At 43.3% G+C, this 27,560-nt stretch overlaps 2 protein-coding genes across 2 annotated transcripts in view; both read left to right on the forward strand.

Annotated features, from left to right (window-relative positions):
• On the forward strand, window positions 1-26,698 carry LOC120983478 (phytanoyl-CoA dioxygenase, peroxisomal-like). Its single transcript, XM_040413198.1, has 7 exons — window positions 1-99; window positions 217-385; window positions 8,327-8,408; window positions 11,089-11,270; window positions 12,040-12,189; window positions 24,197-24,331; window positions 25,724-26,698. The coding sequence occupies exons 2-7, from the start codon at window positions 272-274 to the stop codon at window positions 25,775-25,777; spliced, it is 717 nt and encodes a 238-aa protein (XP_040269132.1). The 5' UTR covers window positions 1-99; window positions 217-271; the 3' UTR covers window positions 25,778-26,698.
• The window catches only part of LOC120983453 (phytanoyl-CoA dioxygenase, peroxisomal-like), a 251,628-nt gene that overhangs the window by 40,874 nt on the left and 183,194 nt on the right, over window positions 1-27,560 (forward strand). The gene's annotated exons all lie outside the window — the stretch shown is intronic.

A 27,560-nucleotide genomic window follows, 5' to 3' on the forward strand; every position in this document is an offset into this window, starting at 1 on the left:
TAATAATCTCCTGACCCAAGAGCAGAGACAGTTCTACGAGGAGAATGGATTCCTTGTTGTAAAAAACCTGGTATCACACAAGGACATAGATGAATTTAGGTACAAATACACATTCATCTAATTGTTCCTCTCCTTGTAGGCAAGTCAGTGCCTTACAACTATTCAGGAATTATTTACTGTCTTCCATTACTGAATTGATCTCGCTATTTTTTCCAGGGATGTCTTTGACAAAGTTTGCAGGAAAGAATTGACAGCACCTGGACTGCTTGTAATGCGAGATATGGTCGTTGCCAAGTCAGAATATGTTTCAGATCAAAAAGAAATTACAAAAGTTCAGTATTTTCAGGAGCTTCCTGAACTATTCCGATACTGCAGTCTACCACAGGTATGAGCCACTTCATCTCCTCTCCTCTGTCTCATTTCAAAGCTAAATTCCACCTTGGGGACCAGGTTACGCACACTGAACAGAAGCCTATATAAATGGAAAGGGGATGAAGAAGGGTCAACTGTAGGGAGGCACAGCCACACAGACCCTGCTCCTGTCTGTTAAATTTTATATTTTACCTAAGTGGTGGATTCACAGCTACACTGCTCAGTATTGCTGCATATTATTATTATTTTTTATTATAAGTGAGTGAGTAACAAATACAGTCAAGTCCATAAATATTAAGACATCAACACAATTCTAACATTTTTGGCTCTATACACCACCACAATGGATTTGAAATAAAACGAACAAGATGTGCTTTACCTGCAGACTGTCGGCTTTAATTTTGAGGGTATTTGTATCCAAATCGGGTAAACAGTGTAGGAATTACAACAGTTTGCATATGTGCTTCCCACTTATTAAGGGACCAAAAGTAATGGGACAATTGGCTTCTCAGCTGTTCCATGGCCAGGTGTGTGTTGTTCCCTCATTATCCCAATTACAATGAGCAGATTAAAGGTCCAGAGTTCATTTCAAGTGTGCTATTTGCATTTGGAATCTGTTGCTGTCAACTCTCAAGATGAGATCCAAAGAGCTGTCGCGATCAGTAAAGCAAGCCATCATTAGGCTTAAAAAACAAAACAAACCCATCAGAGAGATGGCAAAAACATTAGGCATGGCCAAAACAACTGTTTGGAACATCCTTAAAAAGAAGGAACGCACCGGTGAGCTCAGCAACAGCAAAAGACCTGGAAGACCACGGAAAACAACTGTGGTGTATGACCGAAGAATTTTTTCCCTGGTGAAGAAAACACCCTTCACAACAGTTGGCCAGATCAAGAACACTCTCCAGGAGGTAGGTGTATGTGTGTCAAAGTCAACAATCAAGAGAAGACTTCAACAGAGTGAATACAGAGGGTTCACCACAAGATGTAAACCATTGGTGAGCCTCAAAAACAGGAAGGCCAGATTAGAGTTTGCCAAACAACATCTAAAAAAGCCTTCACAGTTCTGGAACAACATCCTATGTGAGTGATGAGAAGAGTATGGAGAAGGAAAGGAACTGCTCATGATCCTAAGCATACCACTTTATCAGTGAAGCATAGTGGTGGTAGTGTCATGGTGTGGACATGTATGGCTGACAATGGAACTAGAAAAAAAATGTAGTGAAAAAATAAAGTCCCCCCCCCCCCCCCCCCAAAAAAAAAATTACGTTTCAAGTAAAAATAAAAAAACGTCATTTTCCCCAAATAGTTAAAAAAAAAAAAAATTGGTAAAAAATGGTGGGGGGGGGGAGAGTATACATATTAGGTATCTCCGTATCTGTAAACATATTACATGACCTAACCCCTCAGATGAACACCGTAAAAAATAAAATATAAAAACTGCTAAATAAACAGCAAGCGATCAAAAAGGCGTTTGCCCACCAAAATAGTACCAATCCAACAGTCACCTCATCCCGCAACAAATGAGCCCCTACCTGAGAATCGCCCAAGAAATAAAAAAAAAAAAACTATGGCTCAGAATATGGAGACCCTAAAACATTTTTTTTGTTTTAAAAAAGCTGTTATTGTGTAAAACTTGCATAAATAAAAAAAATTATACATATTGGGTATCGCCGCATCCGTATCGACCGGCTCTATAAAAATATCACATGAACTAACCCCTCAGATGAACACCGTAAAAAATTTTAAATAACTGCTAAATAAACAATTTTTTGGTCACCTTACATCATAAAAGGTGTAATAGCAAGCGATCAAAAAGTCACGCACCCCAAAATAGTGCCAATAAAACCATCATCTCATCCTGCAAACATCATACCCTACCCAAGGTAATTGCCCAAAAAATGAAAAAATGATGGCTCTCAGACTATGCAAACGCTAAAACATGATTATTTTTGCTTCAAAAATGAAATCATTGTGTAAAACTTACCTAATATGTATACTTTTTTTATTTATGTATCGCCGCACCCGTGACAACCTGGTCTATAAAAATACCACATGATCTAACCTGTCAGATGAATGTTGTAAATAACAAAAAATAAAAACTGTGCCAAAACAGCTATTTCTTGTTACCTTGCCTCACAAAAAGTGAAATATAGAGCAACCAAAAATCATATGTACCCTAAACTAGTACCAACAAAACTTCCACCCTATCCCGTAGTTTCTAAAATGGGGTCACTGTTTTGGAGTTTCTACTCTAGGGGTGCATCAGGGGGGCTTCAAATGGGACATGGTGTCAAAAAAAACAGTCCAGCAAAATCTGCCTTCCAAAAACCGTATGGCATTCCTTTCCTTCTGCTCCCTGCCGTGTGCCCGTACAGCGGTTTACGACCACATATGGGGTGTTTCTGTAAACTACAGGATCAGGGCCATAAATATTGAGTTTGGTTTGGCTGTTAACCCTTGCTTTGTTACTGGAAAAAAATTCTAAAAATGGAAAATCTGCCAAAAAAGAGAAATTTTGAAATTGTATCTCTATTTTCCATTAATTCTTGTGGAACACCTAAAGGGTTAACGACGTTTGTAAAATCAGTTTTGAATACCTTGAGGGGTGTAGTTTTGGGTGGTTTCTATTATGTAAGCCTCGCAAAGTGACTTCAGACATGAACTGGTCCCTAAAAATATATATATATATTTTTTTTTTTTTATTTCAGAAAAATTTCAAGATTTGCTTCTAAGCCTTGTAACATCCCCAAAAAATAAAATATCATTCCCAAAATGATCCAAATATGAAGCAGACATATGGGGAATATAAAGTAATAACTATTTTTGTAGGTATTACTATGTATCATAGAAATTTGCAATTTAAAAAAAAAATGGTAAATTTGGTATTTTTATAAATAAAATTATTATTATTTTTTTTTACTTCCATTTTACCAGTGTCATGAAGTACAATATGTGACGAAAAAACAATCTCAGAATGGCCTGGATAAGTCCAAAGCGTTTTAAAGTTATCACCACTTAAAGTGACACTGGTCAGATTTGCAAAAAATGGCCTGGTCCTTAAGGTGAAATAAGGCTGTGTCCTTAACCCCTTAAGGACTCAGCCCTATTTCACCTTAAGGACTTGGCCATTCTTTGCAAATCTGACCAGTGTCACTTTAAGTGCTGATAACTTTAAAACGCTTTGACTTACCCAGGCCGTTCTGAGATTGTTTTTTCGTCACATATTGTACTTCATGACACTGCTAAAATTGGGTCAAAAAAGTTAATTTTTTTACATAAAAAAAATACCATATTTACCAAAAATCTTGAAAAATTTGCAAATTTCAAAGTTTCAGTTTCTCTACTTCTGTAATACATAGTAATACCCCCAAAAATTGTGATGACTTTACATTCCCCATATGTCTACTTATTGTTTGTAGCATTTTGGGAATATTTTATTTTTGGGGGATGTTACAAGGCTTAGAAGTTTAGAAGCAAATCTTGAAATTTTTCAGAAATTTACAAAAACACAATTTTTAGGGAGCACTACAGGTCTGAAGTCACTTTGCGAGGCTTACATAATAGCAACCGCCCAAAAATGACCACATTCTATAAACTACACCCCTCAAGGTATTCAAAACTGATTTTACAAACTTCGTTAACACTTTAGGTGTTCCACAAGAGTTATTGGCAAATGGGGATGAAATTTGAGAATTTCATTTTTTTGCCTAATTTTCCATTTTAACCAATTTTTTTTACACTAACAAAGCAAGGGTTAACAGCCAAACAAGACTGTATTTTTTTTTGCCCTGACTCTGCCGTTTACAGAAACACCCCATATGTGGCCGTAAACTACTATACGGCCACACAGTAGAGCGTAGAGGGAAAGGTGCGCCGTATGGTTTTTGGAAGCCAGATTTTGCTGGACTGGTTTTTTGACACCATGTCCAATTTGAAGCCCCCCTGATGCACCCCTAGAGTAGAAACTCCATAAAAGTGACCCCATCTAAGAAACTACACCCCTCAAGGTATTCAAAACTGATTTTACAAACTTTGTTAACCCTTTAGGTGTTGCACAAGATTTAATGGAAAATAGAGATACAATTTCAAAATTTCACTTTTTTGGCAGATTTTCCATTTTAATATTTTTTTTTTCCAGTTACAAAGCAAGGGTTAACAGCCAAACAAAACTCATTATTTATGGCCCTGATTCTGTTGTTTACAGAAACACCCCATATGTGGTCGTAAACCGCTGTACGGGCACGCGGCAGGGCGCAGAAGGAAAGGAAAGCCATACGGTTTTTGGAAGGCAGATTTTGCTGGACTGTTTTTTTTTTTTTTTTTGACACCATGTCCCATTTGAAGCCCCCCTGATGCACCCCCAGAGTAGAAACTCCAAAAAAGTGACCCCATTTTAGAAACTACAGGATAGGGTGGCAATTTTGTTGGTACTAGTTAAGGGTACATATGATTTTTGGTTGCTCTATATTACACTTTTATGTGCGGCAAGGTAACAAGAAATAGATTTTTTTGGCACTTTTTTTTTGTTATTTACAACATTCATCTGACAGGTTAGATCATGTGGTAATTTTATAGAGCAGGTTGTCACGGACGCGGCGATACCTAATATGTATACAATTTTTTTTATTTATGTAAGTTTTACTCAATGATTTCATTTTTAAAACAAAAAAATGTTTGTCTCCATAGTCTAAGAGCCATAGTTTTTTAGTTTTTGGGCGATTATCTTAAGTAGGGTCTCATTTTTTGCGGGATGAGATGACTGTTTGGCACTATTTTGGGGTGCATATGACTTTTTGATCGCTTGCTATTACACTTTTTGTGACGAAAGATGACAAAAAATGGCTTTTACACCGTTTTTATTTTTTTACGGTGTTCACCTGAGGGGTTAGGTCATGTGATATTTTTATAGAGCCGGTCGATACAGATGCGGCGATACCTAATATGTATACAATTTTTTTTTATTTAAGTTTTACACAATGATTTCATTTTTGAAACAAAAAAAATCATGTTTTAGTGTTTCCATAGTCTAAGAGCCATAGTTTTTTCAGTTTTTGGGCGATAATCTTGGGTAGGGTATGATTTTTGCAGGATGAGATGACTGTTTGATTGGTACTATTTTGGCGTACATGCAACTTTTTTTGATCACTTTTATTACCTTTTTTGGGAAGTAAGGTGGGCAAAATTTTAATTTCCTAATGTTTTTATTTTTATGGCGTTCACCGTGCGGGGAAAGTAACATGACCGTTTTATAGATCAGGTCGTTACGGACGCGGCGATACCAAACATGTGTAGGGAATTTTATTTTTTTCATTTTTAATCAGTGATAAATGTGTTTTTTGATTTTTACATTTTTTTCACTTTCACTTTTTTTTTTTTTACCCAGACCCACTTGGTTCTTGAAGATCCAGTGGGTCTGATGTCTGTATAATACAGTACAGTACAATATATATTGTACTGTACTGTATTTTACTTACTTTGTCTGAACAGATCTCTGCCTTTAGCACAGATCTGTTCAGCACCATGGACAGCAGGATGCCTGAGACGGCGTCCTGTTGCCATGGGAACCTTCCCCGTCTGCTCAGTACTGGTCAGAACTTCGCAGACGGGGAAGGGTAAGGACTGGGCTGTTGGGGGGCTCTCTCCCTCTCCATCGGGGGCTGCAAAGGCACAACAGCCCCCCCCGATTGGAGAGGGAGGGAGCTTCCTCATACTGTTAACTTTTTCCACACAGCGGTCCGTACGGACTGCTGTATGGAAAGGGTTAAACGGCTGACATCGTATCACCGATGTCAGCCGTTTATACCAGGGTGTCAGCAATGTGCTGGCACCCTGGTATACCCACTCTACACCAACGAATTTTCCAGGGGAGGCAGGCAGGGGATCGCGATCCCGCGGGGCCCCCACCGCCCACAACTGCCCCCCCCCCCCTGCACCACCCCCCGGCAAAAAATCATGCAGGGGTGCAGGGGGGGTGTAAAATCTATGTTTGAGGGACCCGTTCCCATTATCCCCCGCGGTGCCGAACTCTGCATTTAAAGTTAGGACGTACCGGTACGCCCTGAGTCCTTAAGGACTCGGGAAATAGTGCGTACCGGTACGCCCTGCGTCCTTAAGGGGTTAAGGAGTTAACAAGTGGGAGGCACATATGCAAACTGTTGTAATTCCTACACCGTTCACCTGATTTGGATGTAAATACCTTAAAATTAAGGCCTCATGCACACGACCGTTGTGTTCCATTCCGCAAAATGGGGTTTCGTTGTTCCGTGATCCGTTTCAGTTTTTGTTTCCGTGTGTCTTCCTTTATTTTTGGAGGACCACCAGACATAAAGGAATGTAAAAAAAAGTTTGAAAGGTTTTCCATGCAAATGATAGGAATAAAACAGACGTGGATGACAATCTTGTGTGCCTCCGTGTTTTTTAGCGGTACCATTGACTTGATATCTAGTAACTAGGCAGATATACTGATATTTCTCATGTTCACACATGACAGGTAATTCATAAATGTCACCTGATACAAGTATGTTTTAAAAAATCTGTGCCTTTGTCACCTTTTGAGTTCTCAATATTTTCTTTTAAAACTTTCCATTTAAAGGGAACCTGTCACCAGTTTTATGGTGTCCTAACTAAGGGCAACATAAATAAGTGACTGATTCTCTTAGCAAAATGCTGGGTCACTTTCTTTAATTGACCCAGTCAATCTGCCAACATCTTATATTGAAAAGTTCCAGCTGATAATGATGAGTCATGCATATTCATGAGCTCCTGACTCTCCCCGCCTACCTGCTGCTGATTGACAGTTATTTTCCATATGAATCAGCAGCAGGTGGGCAGGGGAGTGGCTATAGCTCTGAATTAAAAATACGCTGGACTCACTGATATCACACTGGACTCAAATCAGCTCATTGGCATGTGGCATCTTTGTGTGTATATTATGAGGTAACCATCTGTCAAACCAGTAAGTGAATACATCTAAGGTACTTTTTAGTAGTTAATGATTGTATATAATTAGATTATAATCAAATATCCACATGACAGGTTCCCTTTTTAAGGGCTGACATCCAGTGGAAAGTCTTCATTTTTTTAAGTCTCATCGGAGATGGTCGATTGAGTGGCACAGCCAGAGCCCTGCTTTGTCTTGGCTGTGTGCTTAGTCATTGTCTTGTTGTAAGACAAACCTTCGGCCCAATGTGAGGTCCAGAGCACTCTGTTTTTCGTTAAGAATATCTCTGTACTTTTCTCCATTCAGCTTTCCCTCAACCCTAACCAGTCTCCCTGTCCCAGTCGCTAAAAAGCACCCCCACAGCATGATGCCACCACCATGCTTCACTGTAAAAATATTGAGCAGTGCCTGGTTTCCTCCAAACATGACGCTTAGAATTGAGGCCAAAAAGTTCAATCTTCGTTTCATCAGACCAGAAAATCTTGTTTCTCGCAGTCTGAGAGTCCATTAGGTGCTTTTCTGCAAACTTTAACGTGTCTTTTATTGAGGAGAGGCTTCTTTCTGTCCACTCTGCCATAAAGTGCAGATTGGTGGAATGCTGCAGTGATGCTTGACCTTTAAGTTTCTTCCATCTGCACACCGGATCTTTGGAGCTTGGCCAGAGTGACCATTGTGTTCTTGGTCACTTTTACCAAGGCCCTTTTGCCGCGATTACTTAGTTTCGAAGGGTGATCAAGGGAAATGGGGGTCCACCAGAGCTACATTTCATGTGTCATCGCAAAGGGTCTGAATACTTATTTTATGTTCATGCGAAATTATAGTTTATACTTTCATAAATACAAACATAAATTCAAACAGTTCTAACATTCTGTTTTCACTTTGTCATTATGGGGTATTGAGTGCAGATTGGGGGGGAAACCTGAACTTTTTAGCACAATAACAAGATGTGAAAGGTCTGAAAACTTTCCAGATGCACCATACATATACTGAAAGCTTGTTCTTGTCTCTTAGATTCTGCAGTACGTGGAGTGTTTCACTGGCCCCAACATCATGTCCATGCACACCATGCTGATCAATAAGCCTCCAGATGCAGGCAAGCGGCTTCTCAAATGCTAATAAAATGAGCTGTAATCAGTCATAACAGAGTTTATTTTTGTTATATTATGGTTGTTCTACATCTTTAGTGTAAATCTATTTACATATTTTGTTTTTTCCTTTTATGTACCACATTTTTAAAGGCTAAGTACACCTTTGGGGGCATTTTTTCAGCACTTAATTTTACTCATTTTGGGCTAAAAATAATTTTTTCAGTTAAATATTGATTCCTTCTTTCACAAAGGGTTAACAGTTTTTCTAGCTTTGTGAATGGTACGTTCACTTTGTGTCGGTAATCTAATAACCCTTATCTGTAAATTTCACTTATTTAAGGCTGCCTGATGTGTACATAGCCTTTAAATTGGGGTACATTCACACGCGAGTAAAAAAAACATCAAAACTAACCATTTTTACTATTTTTATTTTTTTTTGTCATGGATGACTTTCTGAAAAATGGCCACCTGAAAACAGACTGGTATTCACGGTCCATTACAAACATGTGAATACACCCATAGTCATTGTTCTAAAAATGGCAGTGAGAAATGTGTGAAATTAAATGTACCCTAATTCAACCAGGGAAAGGAAATGAATATGGATTGGCACATAATTGAAGTTGCTGATTATGCACAGTATATAAATGCAGCTTACTTTGTCCTATAACCATTATGGACAGTATTACAACTGATAGCTGAATATCCCATAAAAAAAACCTTAAGACACAATTAAAATGGTATTCTCATTTCAGACATTGGGGGCATATTGCTATTGTCTATTCTTAGAATGGAGCCCGCAAAGTACTGAAAGGGTGCACTGCACATGTGCAACGGCCCTCCATTCATTCCTATGGGAGCGTCGAAAATAGCCAATTGACACTCTATTTTCGGAGGTCCCATTTATTTAAGCAAGCGCAGCCACTACTCCATTCACCTTTTTATGGGGCTGACGGAAATAGTCAAGACAGCGCTTGGCTATTTTCACAGCCTAATGGGTTGCCAGTTAGTTCCTGACTGGCAACATAATACGTCGTACCAGATAAGTAGTAAAGTGTATTATGTAAGCGATCAAAGGATTGCATGTCAAAGTCCCGTTGTCAGATTATTAAGTGATAATAGTAAGAATAAAATTTTTATTTAAAAAAATCCTCACTTAAAAGAAAAATCCTCTACCTGAAAAAGTTTTAAAATGGGAAAAAAAAATTGAAAAAAAAATTCTAATCCCCTCCACATATTTGGTTTTGGTGCATAAGTAGCGACCTGAACTATACAGTGATTATGTAATTTATCCTGCACAGTGAACACAGTAAAAAAAAAAACTTTACAAAGTGCCACATTTTCTGCCTTTATGCCATCCAATAAATTGTATAAACACATATTAGTGAGTCCTTGCAATATGCACCCTTTTTAAATATAATTATTGCTGTTATACACCAGTATACCCCTGGGTTATCTTCAAGAACATAAGTGTCACAAGACTGGTATTGATCAATATTATTGATTACGCAACACATTCCCCTTAAATAGTTCACTTATAATGCAATAAACTCCAAAGTCTGACCAATATTATACACCACTCGTGTTTTGCACTGCATCCATTTATTATAAATATCAAGTAATAAGTTTACATTGTACCTATTATATCACAATGGAGTCATGAGTACAGGCAAATATTTAATCAGTGGTTTAAAATGTATAATGAAAATTATCATCAGGATAATCCTTGCATCCAATGAGTAGGTGTTAGGCCTGGGCCTTCTGCCATACCTCCTGCTGTCTCACCTGTCAAATCTCCAGCATCTCCTGCCTCGCTGCCCGCTGCTGTCTTTGCCAGATGGGGCCGGAGTGTGCCTCTGTGCTCCATCCCATTTAGGAGCAGGGGTGGATCTGCTGAAGCTATGTAGAGGCCGGTGCCTCTACATAACTTCGGCGGATCCACCACCAGCGCAAGTCCTTATTAAGATTGGCATCTAAAATGTGGGTCTTAATAAATGTGCCCCTTATTGTTTAAAGGGGAATCTGTCATGTCATTTTGACCAATATGACTAACAGCATTACCCCACAGAAGATTGCAAACACATTTTAAACATACCTGTGTGTACTTCGTGTCTTCATTGCATGTACAGGAAAAGTGCTTTTATTTTGCTGGAAAACTGCTCCTAAGTGCCCAGCTCGGTGAGCTTTGCTGTGCCAAGTTCCCAAACAAAACCAGAATTAAGAGGGTAGGGCTGCTTTAGCTTCTCATCTTGGGATAAGTAGCAGCTAGAGTTATGGGCCTGGTCTTCTTTCCAGAATCGCAGCATTATACCCACTACATTGGAAGATATAGCTGTTAAAATTTGAGTTGGGATTGAAGAAATGAAACCTGCTTCACTGCCATCTTCTGATGTAATGGATTTAATGCTGTGATTCTGGTATTGTTTGAAAGCTTAGAAGGTGACATCACTGCAGGACTGGTGCTCAACACTGGAAGCTGTGGGAGAAAAATGGTATGAGTTATTTTGTTGTTTTTCTATTGTTGCAAGAGTTTCATTTTAACTTATTTAATAGTTGTTTTTTTTGTTTATTTCTTACATTTTTTGGGGGCTTTAATATTCTCCAAAGTGGGGAAATCCAGGAGGAGCAGAATCGGGGGAATATTTAAATGTAGTTTCAGTTTTTTTTGTATTATCCCTTTTATTCCAGGTAAGAAGACTTCTCGGCATCCGCTCCACCAGGATCTGCACTACTTCTCATTCAGGCCTGCAGACCGCATAGTTTGTTCTTGGACAGCCATGGAGCACATTGACCGAAACAATGGATGCCTTGTGGTTTTTCCAGGAACTCACACAGGAGAACTCCAACAACATGATTATCCAGAGTGGGAGGTAAGGAACATTTTCATCACTTCAGCCAAGTCTAAAGGAAATACTATACCATTTATATGAATAGTATGTAATTTTGTAATAATTTAGTTGGAAGCTTTACATTTTTGTTTACCAGATTACGTGGTTTACATTAGGGAAAGTAAGGAAAAAATCTGGATGAATTATATGGTAATACTGTATTATAGTTTTATAACATAGTGATATCAATAGTGCTAACAATATTACCACTTATAATCTCCTTTTAAAGGGGGAGGGGTTTGCGAAGAGATTGCTGGGGAGAGGCCCCCTTCAAAAATTTGCTGTTGGGCCCAGTCATTTTTACGCCACTGCCTCCCCGCCTAGTTAGCATGTTGTTGTGTTTTTTTTCTTTTTTCTTTTTTTTTTCTTTCATTTTTAAATTTGGTTCTTATTTGTACATGTCAAAAGTGCAAAAAGTGTCCCACCTGCCATAGGTACAGCATGTCCAAAAAACCCTGCCATTGAAAGACTTAATCTAAAATAAATTAAGAAGCAGTGCCTCTTAATATATTTGGTGGAGCACAGCCAGCACAAACTCTGCAGCACCTGAAATCTAGGCCAAGGAGTCCCTGCACACTTCTACCACGCCCTGCCCACTTGTTATAAAATTGCACTGAGCGACAGAAAACAGGAAATATTTGTGCAAAATGCTGATTGTGCAACCATTTGTGACTTTTGTATGCCAAAAAAATGTTGCAGAGCATGAATGAATGTGCCCATGTGCAATAATGAGTGAATTTTCTGTTTTTAGGGTGGGGTCAATAAGATGTACCATGGAGTTCGTGATTATGATCCAAACATCCCTGGAGTGCACTTAACCATGGAAAAGGGAGACACAGTGTTCTTTCACCCCATTCTTATCCATGGATCGGGAATGAACAGGACAGCAGGTTTCAGAAAGGTAAAACAGACTGCACGACATAATAGTAACCGCAAAATAACCTAACCTAAGAGCAATGTACTGTCCAAATTTGCCAACCTTCCTTTCCAATTTTTCTGGACAACTGATCTGAAATTTATAGACAGCCCAAAATTTTTACGGACATATATCCCACCCCTTTTTAGAGGACATGCCCTCTTTCCTTTTTTTTTTAAATGCCCTTGAATCAAAAACACCCCAGAACACACATTGTATGTGTATGTTGGATTATGCAAAACTTGAGAAAAAAGCAATAAAAAGACATCTGATTAAAAAAAAAAAAAAAACAGCCCAGAAGAAAAATGATTGTTCAGTAGTTAAAAATAAAATATGGCAGCAACATTTGGAAAAAACCAACAATTTTCAGGTGTTACGTTCCCGCCACTCTATTCTGAGTTATTTGTTTATATGGCTGCAGTGATGATGCCTGTGACGTGCTGGACTTTCTGGCATCATTGCTGCTGCCATGTAAACAGACTACAAGAAAATTTAGACTAGCACATTCATAATCACAAATGCATATCCATAAAGCTAACCTGCAGGAAGCAAACAAAAACAGGTAAGGCAGTACAACATTTCACATACAAACAATAAAACTGAAAAATAAGGATCAATCTAACTTAAAGTGGTATTACACCTACTATAAATGAAAAAAAAAAAAAAATAGAAGCTCTTTTGCGTACATTTTTGATCAAACCTGTGTCTGGCCCATCTATCAGGCATTAAGGTTTTTGTTTGCTTCCTGCATGTTAGCTTTATGGATATGCATCTGTGATTTGAATGTGCTAGTCTAAATTTTCTTGTAGTATATATTGAGGGTAGCTGCCTCTTTTTAGATTGAGCACTCCCCGCCCATCTGCCTGGGGATTCTGAGCAGAGTATACATGTAGCTGATTCCTACACTGCCCTGAATATTGTAGGCTTAGTCAAGCCCAGGAGAGGCAGTTCTGTTAGTGTTAGGCCTCTTTCACACGGGCGTTGCGGGAAAATGTGCGGGTGCATTGCGGGAACATGCACGATTTTTCCGCGCGAGTGCAAAACATTGTAATGCGTTTTGCACTCGCGTGAGAAAAATCGGCATGTTTGGTACCCGAACTTCTTCACAGAAGTTCGGGCTTGGGATCGGTGTTCTGTAGATTGTATTATTTTTACCTTATAACATGGTTATAAGGGAAAATAATAGCATTCTGAATACAGAATGCCAAGCAAAATAGCGTTGGAGGGGTTAAAAAAAAAATAATTAACTCCCCTTAATCCTTCTTTCTTTGCTCTGTGCAGGAACAGGACCTGTGGTGACGTCACATGATCATCACATGACCATCACATGATCTTTTACCATGGTGATGGATCATGTGATGACCAGTGACGTCACCACAGGTCCTGTTCCTGCACAGAGCATAGAAAGAAGTCAAGAGATGCCGTCTGCGCGATCAAGTGGATTAAGGTGAGTTAAATTATTTTTTTTAACCCCTCCAGCGCTATTTTACTTAGCATTCTGTATTCAGAATGCTATTATTTTCCCTTATAACCATGTTATAAGGGAAAATAATAAAGATCGGGTCCCCATCCCGATCGTCTCCTAGCAACCATGCGTGAAAATCGCACCGCATCCGCACTTGCTTGCGGATGCTTGCGATTTTCACGCAGCCCCATTCACTTCTATGGGGCCTGCGTTGCGTGAAAATCGCAGCATGTTCTATATTCTGCGTTTTTCACGCAACGCACAAGTGATACGTGAAAATCACCGCTCATGTGCACAGCCCCATTGAAATGAATGGGTCGGGATTCAGTGCGGGTGCAATGCGTTCAACTCACGCATCGCATCCGCGCGGAATACTCGCCCGTGTGAAAGGGGCCTTAGGGACCCAACTGCAGAAGTCACCTTGACGCCTGGTAGATGGGCCCGACACACATTTGATCACAAATGTGCACAAAGAGCTTCTATTTATTTTTTTATTTTTTTCATTTATAGTAGGTGTAATACCACTTTAAGTTAGACTGATCCTTATTTTTTAGTTTTATTGTTTGTATGTGAAATGTTGTGCTGCCATACCTTTTTATGTAAACAAAGACTGACAGGCATGTAATGGGCAAGTGTGCACATCCGTCCCAGTGTTGGAGATGTGTACACTGATGTGCAGGTGTATGGCATGTGACGACTGCAACCAGTCATCAGCGTTAGATCACTGGTTGGTGATTGGCTGCAGCAGTAACATGCCATATACCAGCAAGTCCTTGCTGCAGTTTATTAACAGACCAGAGCTGCAGAAAATGGCGCTAAAGGAATAGGTGACACATGTGGCTGGACATTACATTTACCAGTACCAAACATACAAGATGACACAGCACCTCATACCTCTTAAATCCAGTGTCGTCCCCCTGATGTAGATATTCTCTTTTCTCTGCTTCTCTATTTGGCCCAGACCGCCATGACGAGTTCTTTCAGCCACATCTTCTCTCAGCAGAGTTTGCCACAAAGACCCCTTAGATTAATGGGGTTGTTCGAGTTATTTTTTTGTTCTTTCTATGTTACTAACTAGGCAAATATAACAACTTGCCAATTAACTCACTTTATCTGCAGTGCCTGGTTTATCAGATTTGACTGAGGGTCACATGACCTGTGATGTCAGCTTCTCTCCCTGCTCTGATAAAAAAAAAATTTTGTTTACAGGCCTGAAAAATAGACGTCACTGTAATGGCCACGCCCCCCTACACTTACAAGTTTCTGTTGATTCTCCCAGCACTCAGGGCAGCTCTTGTATCCACTCCCTTAGCAGTGTTATTATACAGCTGGGACTTGTAGTCCTATACATACAACATGCTGCTGAGTCTCCCAGCAGGCAGACATGTCACTAAGGGCAGCTTTTGTATTCATTCCCTTTGCAGAGCAGGGGGAGGGGCAGAGGTTGTTTTTATTGCATGTAAACAGAGCCAGAAAAGAACCAGGGAAATGAGTAGAGATAGAGAGATTTTTTTTATTTTTTTTGCATAAAACTTGCTTAACTTAGTTATATATTGCTGCCCATCAGATTTTCAGTTATATATATATATATACACTGCTCAAAAAAATAAAGGGAACACAAAAATAACACATCCTAGATCTGAATTAATTAAATATTCTTCTGAAATACTTTGTTCTTTACATAGTTGAATATGCTGACAACAAAATTACACAAAAATAAAAAATTGAAAACAAATTTTTAAACCCATGGAGGTCTGGATTTGGAGTCGCACTCAAAATTAAAGTGGAAAAACACACTACAGGCTGATCCAACTTTGATGTAATGTCCTTAAAACAAGTCAAAATGAGGCTCAGTAGTGTGTGTGGCCTCCACGTGCCTGTATGACCTCCCTACAACGCCTGTGCATGCTCCTGATGAGGTGGCCGACGGTCTCCTGAGGGATCTCCTCCCAGACCTGGACTAAAGCATCTGCCAACTCCTGGACAGTCTGTGGTGCAACGTCACGTTGGTGGATAGAGCGAGACATGATGTCCCAGATGTGCTCAATTGGATTCAGGTCTGGGGAACGGGCGGGCCAGTCCATAGCATCAATGCCTTCGTCTTGCAGGAACTGCTGACACACTCCAGCCACATGAGGTCTAGCATTGTCTTGCATTAGGAGGAACCCAGGGCCAACCGCACCAGCATATGGTCTCACAAGGGGTCTGAGGATCTCATCTCGGTACCTAATGGCAGTCAGGCTACCTCTGGCGAGCACATGGAGGGCTGTGCGGCCCTCCAATGAAATGCCACCCCACACCATTACTGACCCAATGCCACACCGGTCATGCTGGAGGATGTTGCAGGCAGCAGAACGTTCTCCACGGCGTCTCCAGACTCTGTCACTTCTGTCACATGTGCTCAGTGTGAACCTGCTTTCATCTGTGAAGAGCACAGGGCGCCAGTGGCGAATTTGCCAATCTTGGTGTTCTCTGGCAAATGCCAAATGTCCTGCATGGTGTTGGGCTGTAAGCACAACCCCCACCTGTGGACGTCGGGCCCTCATATCACCCTCATGGAGTCTGTTTCTGACCGTTTGAGCAGACACATGCACATTTGTGGCCTGCTGGAGGTCATTTTGCAGGGCTCTGGCAGTGCTCCTCCTGTTCCTCCTTGCACAAAGGCGGAGGTAGCGGTCCTGCTGCTGGGTTGTTGCCCTCCTACGGCCTCCTCCATGTCTCCTGATGTACTGGCCTGTCTCCTGGTAGCGCCTCCATGCTCTGGACACTACGCTGACAGACACGGCAAACCTTCTTGCCAAAGCTCGCATTGATGTGCCATTCTGGATAAGCTGCACTACCTGAGCCACTTGTGTGGGTTGCAGACTCCGTCTCATGCTACCACTAGAGTGAAAGCACCGCCAGCATTCAAAAGTGACCAAAACATCAGCCAGGAAGCATAGGAACTGAGAAGTGGCCTTGGTCACCACCTGCAGAACCACTCCTTTATTGGGGTGTCTTGCTAATTGCCTATAATTTCCACCTGTTTTCTATCCCATTTGCACAACAGCATGTGAAATTGATTGTCGCTCAGTGTTGCTTCCTAAGTGGACAGTTTGATTTCACAGAAGTGTGATTGACTTGGAGTTACATTGTGTTTAAGTGTTCCCTTTATTTTTTTGAGCAGTGTATTTTTTCTCTCCCTTATTCATTTTGGGACACAGGAACCGTGGGTATAGCTATGTCCTCTAGGAGGCGTTGACACTACTAAAAGCTGTTAGCTCCTCCCCTGGCAGCTATACCCCCTCCAGCCTGGAGAAGGAGCTTCAGTTTTTCTCTAGTGTCAATAGGAGGCAAGACCTCCCTGCTCTGCAGGGATCTCCTGAAGATTTTATTTTTATTTTATTTATTTTTTTTTCTTCTTTTTCAGATGGGAAAACAGTGGACGCCTCGCCTCCTTGTTCTCCCGGGGTCGAGTTGCGCCTGTGTCGGTCACCCGCACTGCTGCCTCCCCCACAGAAGACAAGGTGGACCAGGGCAGCCTTGCTCCCCTGCATCCCGCCAGCCAAGGGGTCACCCATCCAAGCCCCCCTTTTCCAGCATCCTGCCACTACGGTGCCAGTAGCTGAAGGGGTGACCCTGCTGGACCAGAGGAGTAGTGAAAATGAGGTGAGTACACGGGACTAGGTAAGTATGTCCCTCCTGGGTCGCCCCCTCCCTCCCTACCTGGTGGCAGTAATGCAGAGGTTAACAAGGCAATCCAGCTCTTATAGCTGTGTGGTTAAGTGCCTTGCCCCTGATACAGAAGGTCGTGGGTTCGAGTCCCAGCAGAAACAGGGCTTCAGTATAGCCCAGCACCCTGCAGCCATTCCCTTCTTCCCCCTCTGGCAGGTTTTATTCATGCCTAGCAGGGCAGCACATAGAGCAGCGGTTCTCAACCTAGGGGTTGCGACCCCTTTGGGGGTCGATCGGCCCCATTCCGGGGGGTCGCCTGAGGCTTCCTATTGTGGGTCGCCCGCACAACGGCAGTGGCCCCTTATCCTCGTGCACAGGAAGTGATGTCCTATCACTGCCTGTGCTTGAAGGAGCCTGACGTCTGGACGGGTAAGTCGGACTGCCTGTCTGCTGAGGTCCGAGTTTTTTCGTTAATGACACCGCCGCTGAGCACCACTGCCACCAATGATTTAATTGAGCCTGGCTAATTTTATTTTAATTATTTGGCTGAGCAAGGCTTAATTTATTTGGGGGAGACCTGAAGCCCCGCTGATTTATTTATTTGGGGGACCCTGAGCACTTCTGATTTATTTATTTGAGTGGTACCCTGAGCACCACTGATTTTTTTTTTTTTTTTGGGGGGGGGGGGGTGGTACTGTGAGCACCACTGATTAATTTTTTAGGGGGTATTTGTTGTTTATTATTTATTTTAAAGTTATTTATTTGGTTTACAAATATTTTGTATTTATGCTAAAGTTCTGTGGTTATGAATGAATACTTGTGTATTTGAATTAACATTTGGTGTATTGGTGTCTGTGCGTGTTTTTGGTGGGTCGTCATAACAGTAGCAAAATTTGTTATGACGTAGCAAGGAAAAAAATGTAATGGTTGGGGGTCACCACAACATGAGGAACTGTATTAAGGGGTCACGGCTTTAGAAAGGTTGAGAACCACTGACATAGAGGTTAATGTCAGTGGAACCCCTGGCAGGCTTTTTCCATGACAAAGCGGTGAGCAGGGAGTCTGAGCGCACGGCCAGACAGATAATCTCCACCTGCGTTGGACCACCATGACCAGAGATCCAGAGCGGACGCCGAGCGCGCCACTCCGGAAAGGGTTAAACTTTGAAAGAAACTCGGCTGTGCACTGCACATGTTTTTTTGTCCGGACACGCCGGTGTCCGCGGGGTGGAGCCTCAGTCCGTTGCCGGGCGGGCTCCTATCGCGGTGCTTGGTCCCTCTGCGGTCCGGCCGATGCACTAATCGGCTGTGCGCAGGAGCCTTGGATTGCCGGCTTGCTGAAGGGCCGCACTTCATGCCCTTCTCCCCCAGTAACCGTCTAGCTCGGCCCCCAGTCATGAAGATGACCTTAACCCTTCGTGGCTGGCATATCTGGGGAGGAGTAGAGTTCTAAGGGGGCATGGCACTCCCAGTGCAATGTTCCTCATGATGGAGGAATTTAACCCTTTCCTGCCTCTTGTGCTTGAGGCCGTCATTTGAGTTAAAAATAAAAAATAAAAAATGGAGATGTGCGTCCATACGGCCACCCTCATTACAGACTGTCTGTGCGGTACCACACTGGGCCCGTGTTCTATCTCTGATAAGGAGCACCTCTCTTAGTTCCCAATCCGCCCTCCGAGCCGTTTGGTTGATAATTTTCCTCCTCTGCAAATCCCGTGGAGGACAGCTGATGTATTCCCAATCCGCCCTCCGGATCGTTTGGTTGATAATTCTCCACCTACGAAATTCAATAGAGGACCTCTGACATTCCGAATCCACCCTCCCGGGTCGTTTGGTTGATAATTCCCCACCTGCGCAATCCAGTAGGGGTCCGGTGGAACTCCCAGTCCACCCTCTGAGGTCGTTTGGTTGATAATTCTTCGCCGGCGCCATTCAATTAGGGACCTCTGACCTTCCCAATCTGCCCTCTTGGGTCGTTTGGGGGATAATTCTCCACCTATGCAATCCACCTCCGAAGTCGCTTGATTGATACTGCACCGCTTGCGCAATCCGGTAGATGGACCTTTACAAGCTCCCATCCCCTGGGTAGTTTGGTTTACCTGTCCCCACCTGCGCAGTCCACAACTGCCAGGGGCGAGATTCTGAGGAGTAGACCTACGCGCAAGTGGAACACAGCGCATCTTTTTTTTCCTCGCAACCCCACCCTTCCTCCCTGGGTCACGCTCAGACATGGACTCGCCGTATACATGAGTCCAAAGCATCTCCTAAGATTGCTTCTAAAGTGGCCAGTGGTACTTGTCATATGCATTAACCCTTCCTTAGGGGAAGTAATTGCACTACTTCAGTATACAGTACCTGCCTTATACATAATCCCCTGCCATGGGTGGACTAAGTACAATGACATGGGTTTCGGCACCTGCTATATGCATATCCATTCATGGCGCGATGACATTGTCACTGGTACATTGTGTGCTGTATGCATTACCCCCTTACTTAGGTGCAACAATTGCACTCCCACGGGGTACAGGACTCGCCATATGCACTAGTTCTCACCTTGGGCATTCGCCCCCTCCCCTCTTCATAGGTAGGGTATTCTCCCTACCACTGACTTGTACTTGCCGTATGCATCCACCTTCCTTGAATCCACCTTGAATACGGTTCCGACTGTAACACTAGCCTTTCATAGGCGGAGTGTTGCACATCACCATGCTTCTGTTGCATTACCCCCGCAAGTGATCAATAGCGGGGAATACCTATACCTCTTCGGATGCTGCAATTCTGCGGCACCACGGCTCTAAGTACCTTCGCTTATTTCCAAGGGGGCGTGACAACAGTCGGTTCTCACAGGTGCCTGGCACTCTTACCCTAGTGCTATATGGGTGCCACCAGTGGACACAGTGACTATTCCTTCCTTTGGTGCTGGTTTCACGCATGATAACATCCTCTGTCTTCTCAGGGGGTTCCTAGCATCACTTGTGTCCCAGAGACCCCCCCCCCCCCCCCCCCCACCTATCTCCATGGGCCTTCGTTGTTCCAGTCGGTCAAGATATTGTCCGCATCAATATGTAGTGCGTACTCCATTGCACATTTATGGTGAGTATGTTCCAGCGAGTCGAGTGTTTCACTGACTCTGTATTCTCTATCCACCACTCCCCCTTCTCTGGGAAAGTGGTTATGCTGGCACTCTGGTTTAGCTCATACAGCTTGTTCTACTCCACAGGTGCAGCTTTTCGCTAATGCTTGAGTTCGTGATCACTCCAGTGGGACATCCCCCTCAGGTAGGGGTCCTACACTGGAGCAAGCTTGGCAGTTGCGCCAGTTCTGCGCTCTTCCAGGTAGAGTTTTCAGGTTAGCTCTACTTAACTGGGGCAGTATGGTACGTGGCTTCTACGGATAGTCTCAGGCCTCTCCCTCAGTTTTGCGCTGGCTTCTACTGTGGCAGCGGTGTTGCTTACTACTACATGCTTGGGTTCTTACTGCAAAGCTCTGCACAGCTCTTTCGTCAGGTGGTGGACTCTGTTAGCACTGAATTCGGTGGCCTCTACGGGTGACTCCCTCCTCTGCTGGGGTATGGGGCTAGCAATACAGTGTGGCTCCCCTTGTCTGGCTTCCTCCTCAGGCGGTGTTTTTGCACAGCCATTTAGTCCTTGGCTACTTTTTTGTATGGCGCATGTCTCGGACGGGGAATGGGCTTAAACCTAGCCTATTCTTTTATCTTTTCCTCCTCTGGCTCAGGGTTCATTGCCATCCCGCATGCCTTGGTAGTTCCTACATTGCTACCTTTCCTCATCTGCATTTGCAAAGGGTATTAGTTTGGTGGCTTTCCATTCCAGGCACAATCCGGTCCCGACTGGTGGACTGTGGCGCCCTCCACATTCCTCCTTCTACAGGGACTCTTCCATTCTTCCGGGTGTTCTAACGGTATCTACACAAAGCTTCCCACCATTCTCTCCAGAGCCAGGGTTCCGGAAGCATGCAACGTGGACGCCCTGATTCTTCTTTGCGGGAGTTCTCCCTCCTTACGTGTTTCTTCCCCCTCCTTCCCAGGGTTCTACGGAGGATCCAGATGGAGGACATTCCGACAAATACTAGTCACTCCGAGTTGACCCCTTCACGCGTGGTATGCTGACCTCGTTCTCCTTCCTGGAGACGTCCCTTGGTCACTGCCACTCAGACTACCTTCTTTCCCGGGGTCCGGTCTTGCATCAGCATTTCGGTGACGGCGTGGCTATTAAGACCACCATTCTGACGTGGAAAGGGTTTCAGCGGATGTCTTCCGCACTATGATTCAGGCCAGGAAGCTTGCATCGCCCAGGATCTGTTGTGGGACCTGGAGGGCCTTCCTGGGCTTCTGTGAACGCCGGGACATCCCCTCACTTCCTGTTTTTTCTCTCCCCACAGTCCTATCCTTCTTCATTCAGGGTTGGTCCTTGGTTTAGCCCTTAGTTCCTTGATGGGTCAGGTGTTGGCGCTTCTGTCCTGGGGCAGCTTCCAGCGTACTCTGGTTTCCCTGGTGCCCATGGAAACCTTCCTTCTGGGAAGGGCACATACGGTTCCTCTGTACCGTCCTTACAGCCTTGTGATCTGTATATAGTTCTCTCAGCCTTCCAGTCTTCTCCACTTGAGCCCTTGCGGGAGTTCTTACTCCGGCTCCTGTCATAGAAGGTAGTTTTTTCTTGTGGCTATCACATCCATCAGGTGGGTGTCTAAATTGGGAGTGCTCTCTTGCAAGATCCCCTTCCTGGTTCTTCACAAGGATACGGCAGTTCTCCGGCCCATTCCTTCTCCCGAAGGTGGTCTCTGACTTCCATATCAATGAAGGAATTGTCCTTCCTTCACCGTCCCTTTCCTTCGCACCCTACGGAAGGGAGCTACATTATTGGACGTTGTCAGAGTTCTTCTTAATGTTAGCAGCCTCCAGTCCCTTTCGGTGTACGGATGCCCTTTTCTGTCCGGTGGGTCCTCGCTAGGGATTGGCGGCCTCCAAAGAGCAATTACACGTTGGATTCGGTCGCCATTTCCTGACGCATGCCGTGCCCGGAGCAGGGGTCCACCCTTAGGTGTCACGGCTCACTCTCCCAAAGTGGTGAGCGCTTCTTGGGCTAAGAGGAATCTCGCTTTGGCTGCACAGTTGTGTAAGGTGGCTCCCGGTCCTCCTTACACATGTTCACAAGAATTTGCCAGGTGCATACTTATGCATCGACTGTCGTGGCGTGGGCCGCGGGTCTTGCAGGCGACAGTTCTTAATGCCTGCAGAGACGCTTGCTTCCATGGGTCTGTGGCTTTTTACCTCCCTGTGGACTGCTCTCGGACGTCCCACGGTTCCTGTGTCCCTCAATGAATATGGGCGAGAAAAGGAGATTTTTGTATAACTTACCAGTAAAATCTTTCTCGCTCTTCATTGGGGGACACAGCACCCACCCAGTATTGTCCGGCCACTGTTGGGCAGTTGCTGGTTTGGACCCCGTTGGGTCCTTTGACATGGTTGGTTTTCCACTTGTTTTCTCTTTGGTTGGCTTGCTTCTCCTACTACTTGTACACAAAACTGACGCTCCTTCTCCAGGCTGGAGGGGGTATAGCTGCCAGGGGAGGAGCTAACAGCTTTTACTAGTGTCAACGCCTCCTCCTAGAGGACATAGCTATACCCACGGTTCCTGTGTCCCCCAATGAAGAGCGAGAAAGAGATTTTACTGGTAAGTTATACAAAAATCGCATTTTTTATAACTCTGACAACCCTTTCAACCACTTTTCTATAATCCTCCTCCTGGTGCCCCAACAGTGTTCTCCTGCTGCTACCCCCAATACTGTGCCCGCTGTGCTCCCCAATGTCCCCAGATATTCTACTGTAGAAAGAACCGTGCCATATAGGTAGGCCCCCTATATTCACACTGCTCCCCAAAGTCCCAGTAGTACTAATAATTCTCTCCCAGGGTGCCTTGCTGGACTTTCCATCAGGGGTGTATGTTCAAATATCTGAAAACTTCATTCAAACATATACTGTGATCTATTCACTTCAGTGAGGAAAATGGAGTCCAAAGGAATAAACTTTGGTCTGCATTTGACCTGCTTTCTGTTTTGTATTCCTTTTGGAATCTATTTGCCTCATTGAACTGAATAGATCAGTTGCGATATGCATCTGAATTTCATGTATAGTAATATTGCAAGCTGCAGGGTGTATTAGGGTACACAATTCATGGGTAGAATATGAAGTTTTACAATGTCAGCAGCACCTATCCTATGTAGAAATACAAATTAATGAAAATATAAATATTTAAAAAATGTTTTACGTTTCACCCTGCTGACTACAGAAGTATTAGTTATGTGGAGCTTTAGGGTACTTTCACACTTGCGGCAGAGGATTCCGGCAGTCAGTTCCGTCGCCGGCAATCCGGACGCAAACTGATGGCATTTGTCAGGCGGATCCGTCTGACTAATGCATTGAAATAACGGATCCGTCTCTCCGGTATCTTCCGGAAAAACGTATCCGATATTTTATTTTTTTTCATTTTTAGAGGTCTACGCATGCGCAGACCGGAAAGCCAGATCAGTTTTGCTGTAACACTTAGTGCCGGATGCGGCACTAATACACTACAATGTAAATGAATGCCGGCAAGTGATCAGTATTTTTGGCCGGAGAGAACTGCAGCATGCTGCGGTATTTTCTCCGTCCAAAAACGTAAGGGACTGAACTGATGCATCCTGAACGGAATGCTCTCCATTCAGAATGCATTAGGATAAAACTGATCAGTTTTTTTCCGGTATTGAGCTCCTGTGACACGGAAAACAAAATCGCTAGTGTGACAGTACCGTTAGATTTAATGCTATTTATATTGTCCGTGTGGAATAAATACCTGTTTTTATTCCGTGATTATAGGCTATTTCCTGCCATTATGCCAGCTCAGATTGCTACTATATAGATGTCAAGGGAACAAGTCAGGAAAACATTGAGACAGAGTTTGTTGAAGTAGTAAAGAAACAGCTTTCAATGGAGTCAATTATGACCTTAAAGGTATGACATTACGCCGTTACATTATTTGGAAACTAGTGGTTTTTTTTATTTAAAGGGGTATTCCAGGATTCTAATATTGAGGCCTATCCTGAGGACAAACCATTAATATCTGAGTAGCAGGGGTCAGACCCACGCCACGTTCTCCAGCTCTGTCCAATTTATAATGGGTAGAGCTGGTTACTGTAGTGCTGCGCTCATTCACTTTAAAGGGCGCAGCGCTGCAGTAACTATCTCTGTTCACTACACAGTAAAGTAAGAATGTATGATGTATGTAATCATGCTTCTTTTATTACACTGTGTGATCTTGTTTCACAGCAAATTTGGTTAGCTCAGTTGCCTAAAATGACATTTAGTAGATCACTGTTCTTAAAGCCCTGTTCACACTGGTGTCAAGGCTTATGGGTTTCATGGACACCATGGTGAACCTGTCTTACAACTGAACCATTTTGCAAAGGAGCCTCACAGATCAGCTCTATTGACTTGTAATGAGCCTATCAGGTTTCATATTTAGTCCTCATGCATACGACCTTAGCAGGTCCGTGCGAATATTGTGTCCCGCAAACAGCGGGTCTGCAATATACACGCACTGGCGAGTGTTCACCGTATCACGGTTGCGGACCTATTGCCTTGAATGGGTCCGCAGTTCGGAAGGTGCGGTGCGGAATGGAGGCACAGATCAGATGCACTATGGAGTCCTTCTGTGGGTTTTCTGTCTGTGCCTCCGCACCGCAAAAAGGAATGCATGTACTACTTTTTTGCAATGCAGACCGTGGGATGCGTATTGCGGACCCCATTTACGTGAATTGGTCCATGTCCGCAGACGGTGGGCACGCGATCAGTGCCCGTGCATTGCAGACCGCAACCTGCAGCACAGGCACGGCCGGCACACATTCATGCCTTAGACAGCTGTAATCTCTGAAATATTTGCTGATTTCTTTGCTTTTGGGAACTTCTCACTAAGATTGGATGTGTCCTACAGCAGAGCTGTCAATTGTTTGGACTGACAACCAGCGTATATTACTAGCTGTAAATCTGGATCCGCAAAAGTAATGCATATTTAAGCTGTACAATGTCTTTGTACAAATAATAGCTTGCACCCAGTGAAGTACAATACAGATGCATCCATTCTTACTCAGTGTGAGCCATTGTAGTGCCTTATCTCTTCATTAAAGACAACAAAAGTCATTGAAAGAGTGTATTTAATGCACCATTGTTATACAGAAAGTGCAGCAAGAGAACAAATAAGAATGGATACATCTGTACATATTTTGATTTTAAATTTTGGTTTTGCTGAATTACCAGTACAGATTTATTTCAAGAGTTTGTTATTTATGGCTGTTGTAATTTGTCACAGCAGCATTTTGTCTCTGACTTTTTTTCTTTTTGCTTCAGGATGTATGGATGATAAAAGCACGAGTTGTACAAGGAGAGAGAATCAACCTGTAACTGGTGTCCTGATTTCCTTCTGCCACAGAGAACGCTTGTCCTTAAAATGTCTCTATCGTTCTCATTCTCATGTTCAAGATCAGAAGTTATTTCTTGTGTAATTCAAATGACAAGCACTCGGTGAAGGGAAATATGATTTAAGTTTTAACTGCTGGTGGTGATATGGTGAACAGATTTAAGGGCTAAAGATCAGATCCTCTGCTGATCGACTGTTTGAAGCATGCCTGTGAGCGCTACAGCCTTAAACGTCAAATAAAACACTGGAGACGCTGGATAACCATATGATGCAGAGGAATGTCACCCTGCCTCTGGTCTCCCTGTTCCAGCCTCAGAACAGAAGAAAATACTTGGCACTCTGACATAAAATGTTGGTCTGGTGCTCAATGATAGGGAGATTTACCACGTGCAATAGTCAAAATCACCATGACACTCACTTGGCAAACAAGTGATATTTTATTGGTCCATCCAGCAAGTGCAGAAGCACTTTGGTCTACAGTACTTCACTATTGGGATGCTCCTTGTGTTTTTCCTTTTTGAGAGTGCGGTGCTTCCCAGCTGGGAACAGTGATGGACTATACCAGTGGTGAAATCGTCGACAAGGGATCTTCAAAATCTCGGAGTGGATGTGGTGACAGTCATCTCCATCGAACCATTGTTTCTCCTGTAGAAGCAGCGCAAGTCTGGTACTGCACATTATTGATGATTTGAAGTTGACCTACTTTTGATTGGACTTTTGCAGCGCTCACATTTAGAGACTGAGGAATTAGCTTTTTGTGTTTTACAAAACACTCACTATCTATACCCATTAAAACGATAAGTGACAATTGCACTAACCACTATTTGTTTTTAATGTTTTAGCCAATGTAGTAGGAACATTTAATGTTTTTGACCTATTTGTCTGTGACCTAATTAAAACTGAATATTTTGCCAAATAAGCTGATGTTTGTCCTTTTTTGTTCTTTTAACCCATTCACGCCCACACATGTACGGCACGCTGATTGGGCGGTGCAGGAGCTGCGCCCGCCCGATCAGCAGCAGGGGTCCGGCAGTCACTGATAGCCGGACCCCTGCTGTATGCGCCGGCATCGGTGAAATCACCGGTGGCGGCGCATTAACCCCTGCACAGCCATGGTCAGTGCGATGTCAGTGCAGGGAGGAAGCAGCCATCGGGTCCCTGCACTGCTGTGACGGGGACCCGATGGCAGGGAAGGCAGCCCGATGCCTTCCTTAGGCATCATGGCTGCCTTCCATGACAGCCTGTGAGATCCAGCCCCCTGGATCTCACAGGCAGGAAGGCTGTAAGTGTAATACACTTACAGCCGAAACATCACAATACGTAATGCATTGTAAAGGGGATCAGACCCCCAAAAGTCCAAGTCCAAGAGTGGGACAAAAAAGTAAAGTGGAAAAAAATTGTAACTCATATGCACACCAAAATAGTGCCAATTAGTGTTGAGCGAGCATGCTTGGCCGAACTGCTGTTCGGCTCGAGTATCGCTATGCTCGGCACATTGCAGTGTTCGGCCGAATACTGCGTGCGCTCAAGTAAAATTTAATACAATGAAAGTCGATGGGAGATGTGAGCATCAAACCAGGCACCCCCTGCTCTGAGGGGAGGGTGTCTGGTTAACAAAAAATAGTTAGAAATTGATAAAAACCCCATCAAAATGGTTTGGAAACGGCATTAGGAGGATGGCTGGATGCATCTTGGACTCCCATTACCTATGACATAGAATAGACAACCACACAAAGGCTATATGCCAAAAGCCAGGTATGTGCAAGC

The sequence above is a fragment of the Bufo bufo genome, chromosome 1 (genome assembly GCF_905171765.1).
Source record: "Bufo bufo chromosome 1, aBufBuf1.1, whole genome shotgun sequence".
Classification (NCBI taxonomy): domain Eukaryota; kingdom Metazoa; phylum Chordata; class Amphibia; order Anura; family Bufonidae; genus Bufo; species Bufo bufo.

What these genes read in the sequence shown, in the direction of transcription:
- LOC120983478 (XM_040413198.1), top strand. Translation starts at nt 272, where the DNA reads ATGCGAGATATGGTCGTTGCCAAGTCAGAATATGTTTCAGATCAAAAA. An exon ending in GATACTGCAGTCTACCACAG is followed by an intron (nt 386 to 8,326) that starts GTATGAGCCACT and finishes CTTGTCTCTTAG; the next exon opens with ATTCTGCAGTACGTGGAGTG. An exon ending in AGTCAATTATGACCTTAAAG is followed by an intron (nt 24,332 to 25,723) that starts GTATGACATTAC and finishes TTTTTGCTTCAG; the next exon opens with GATGTATGGATGATAAAAGC.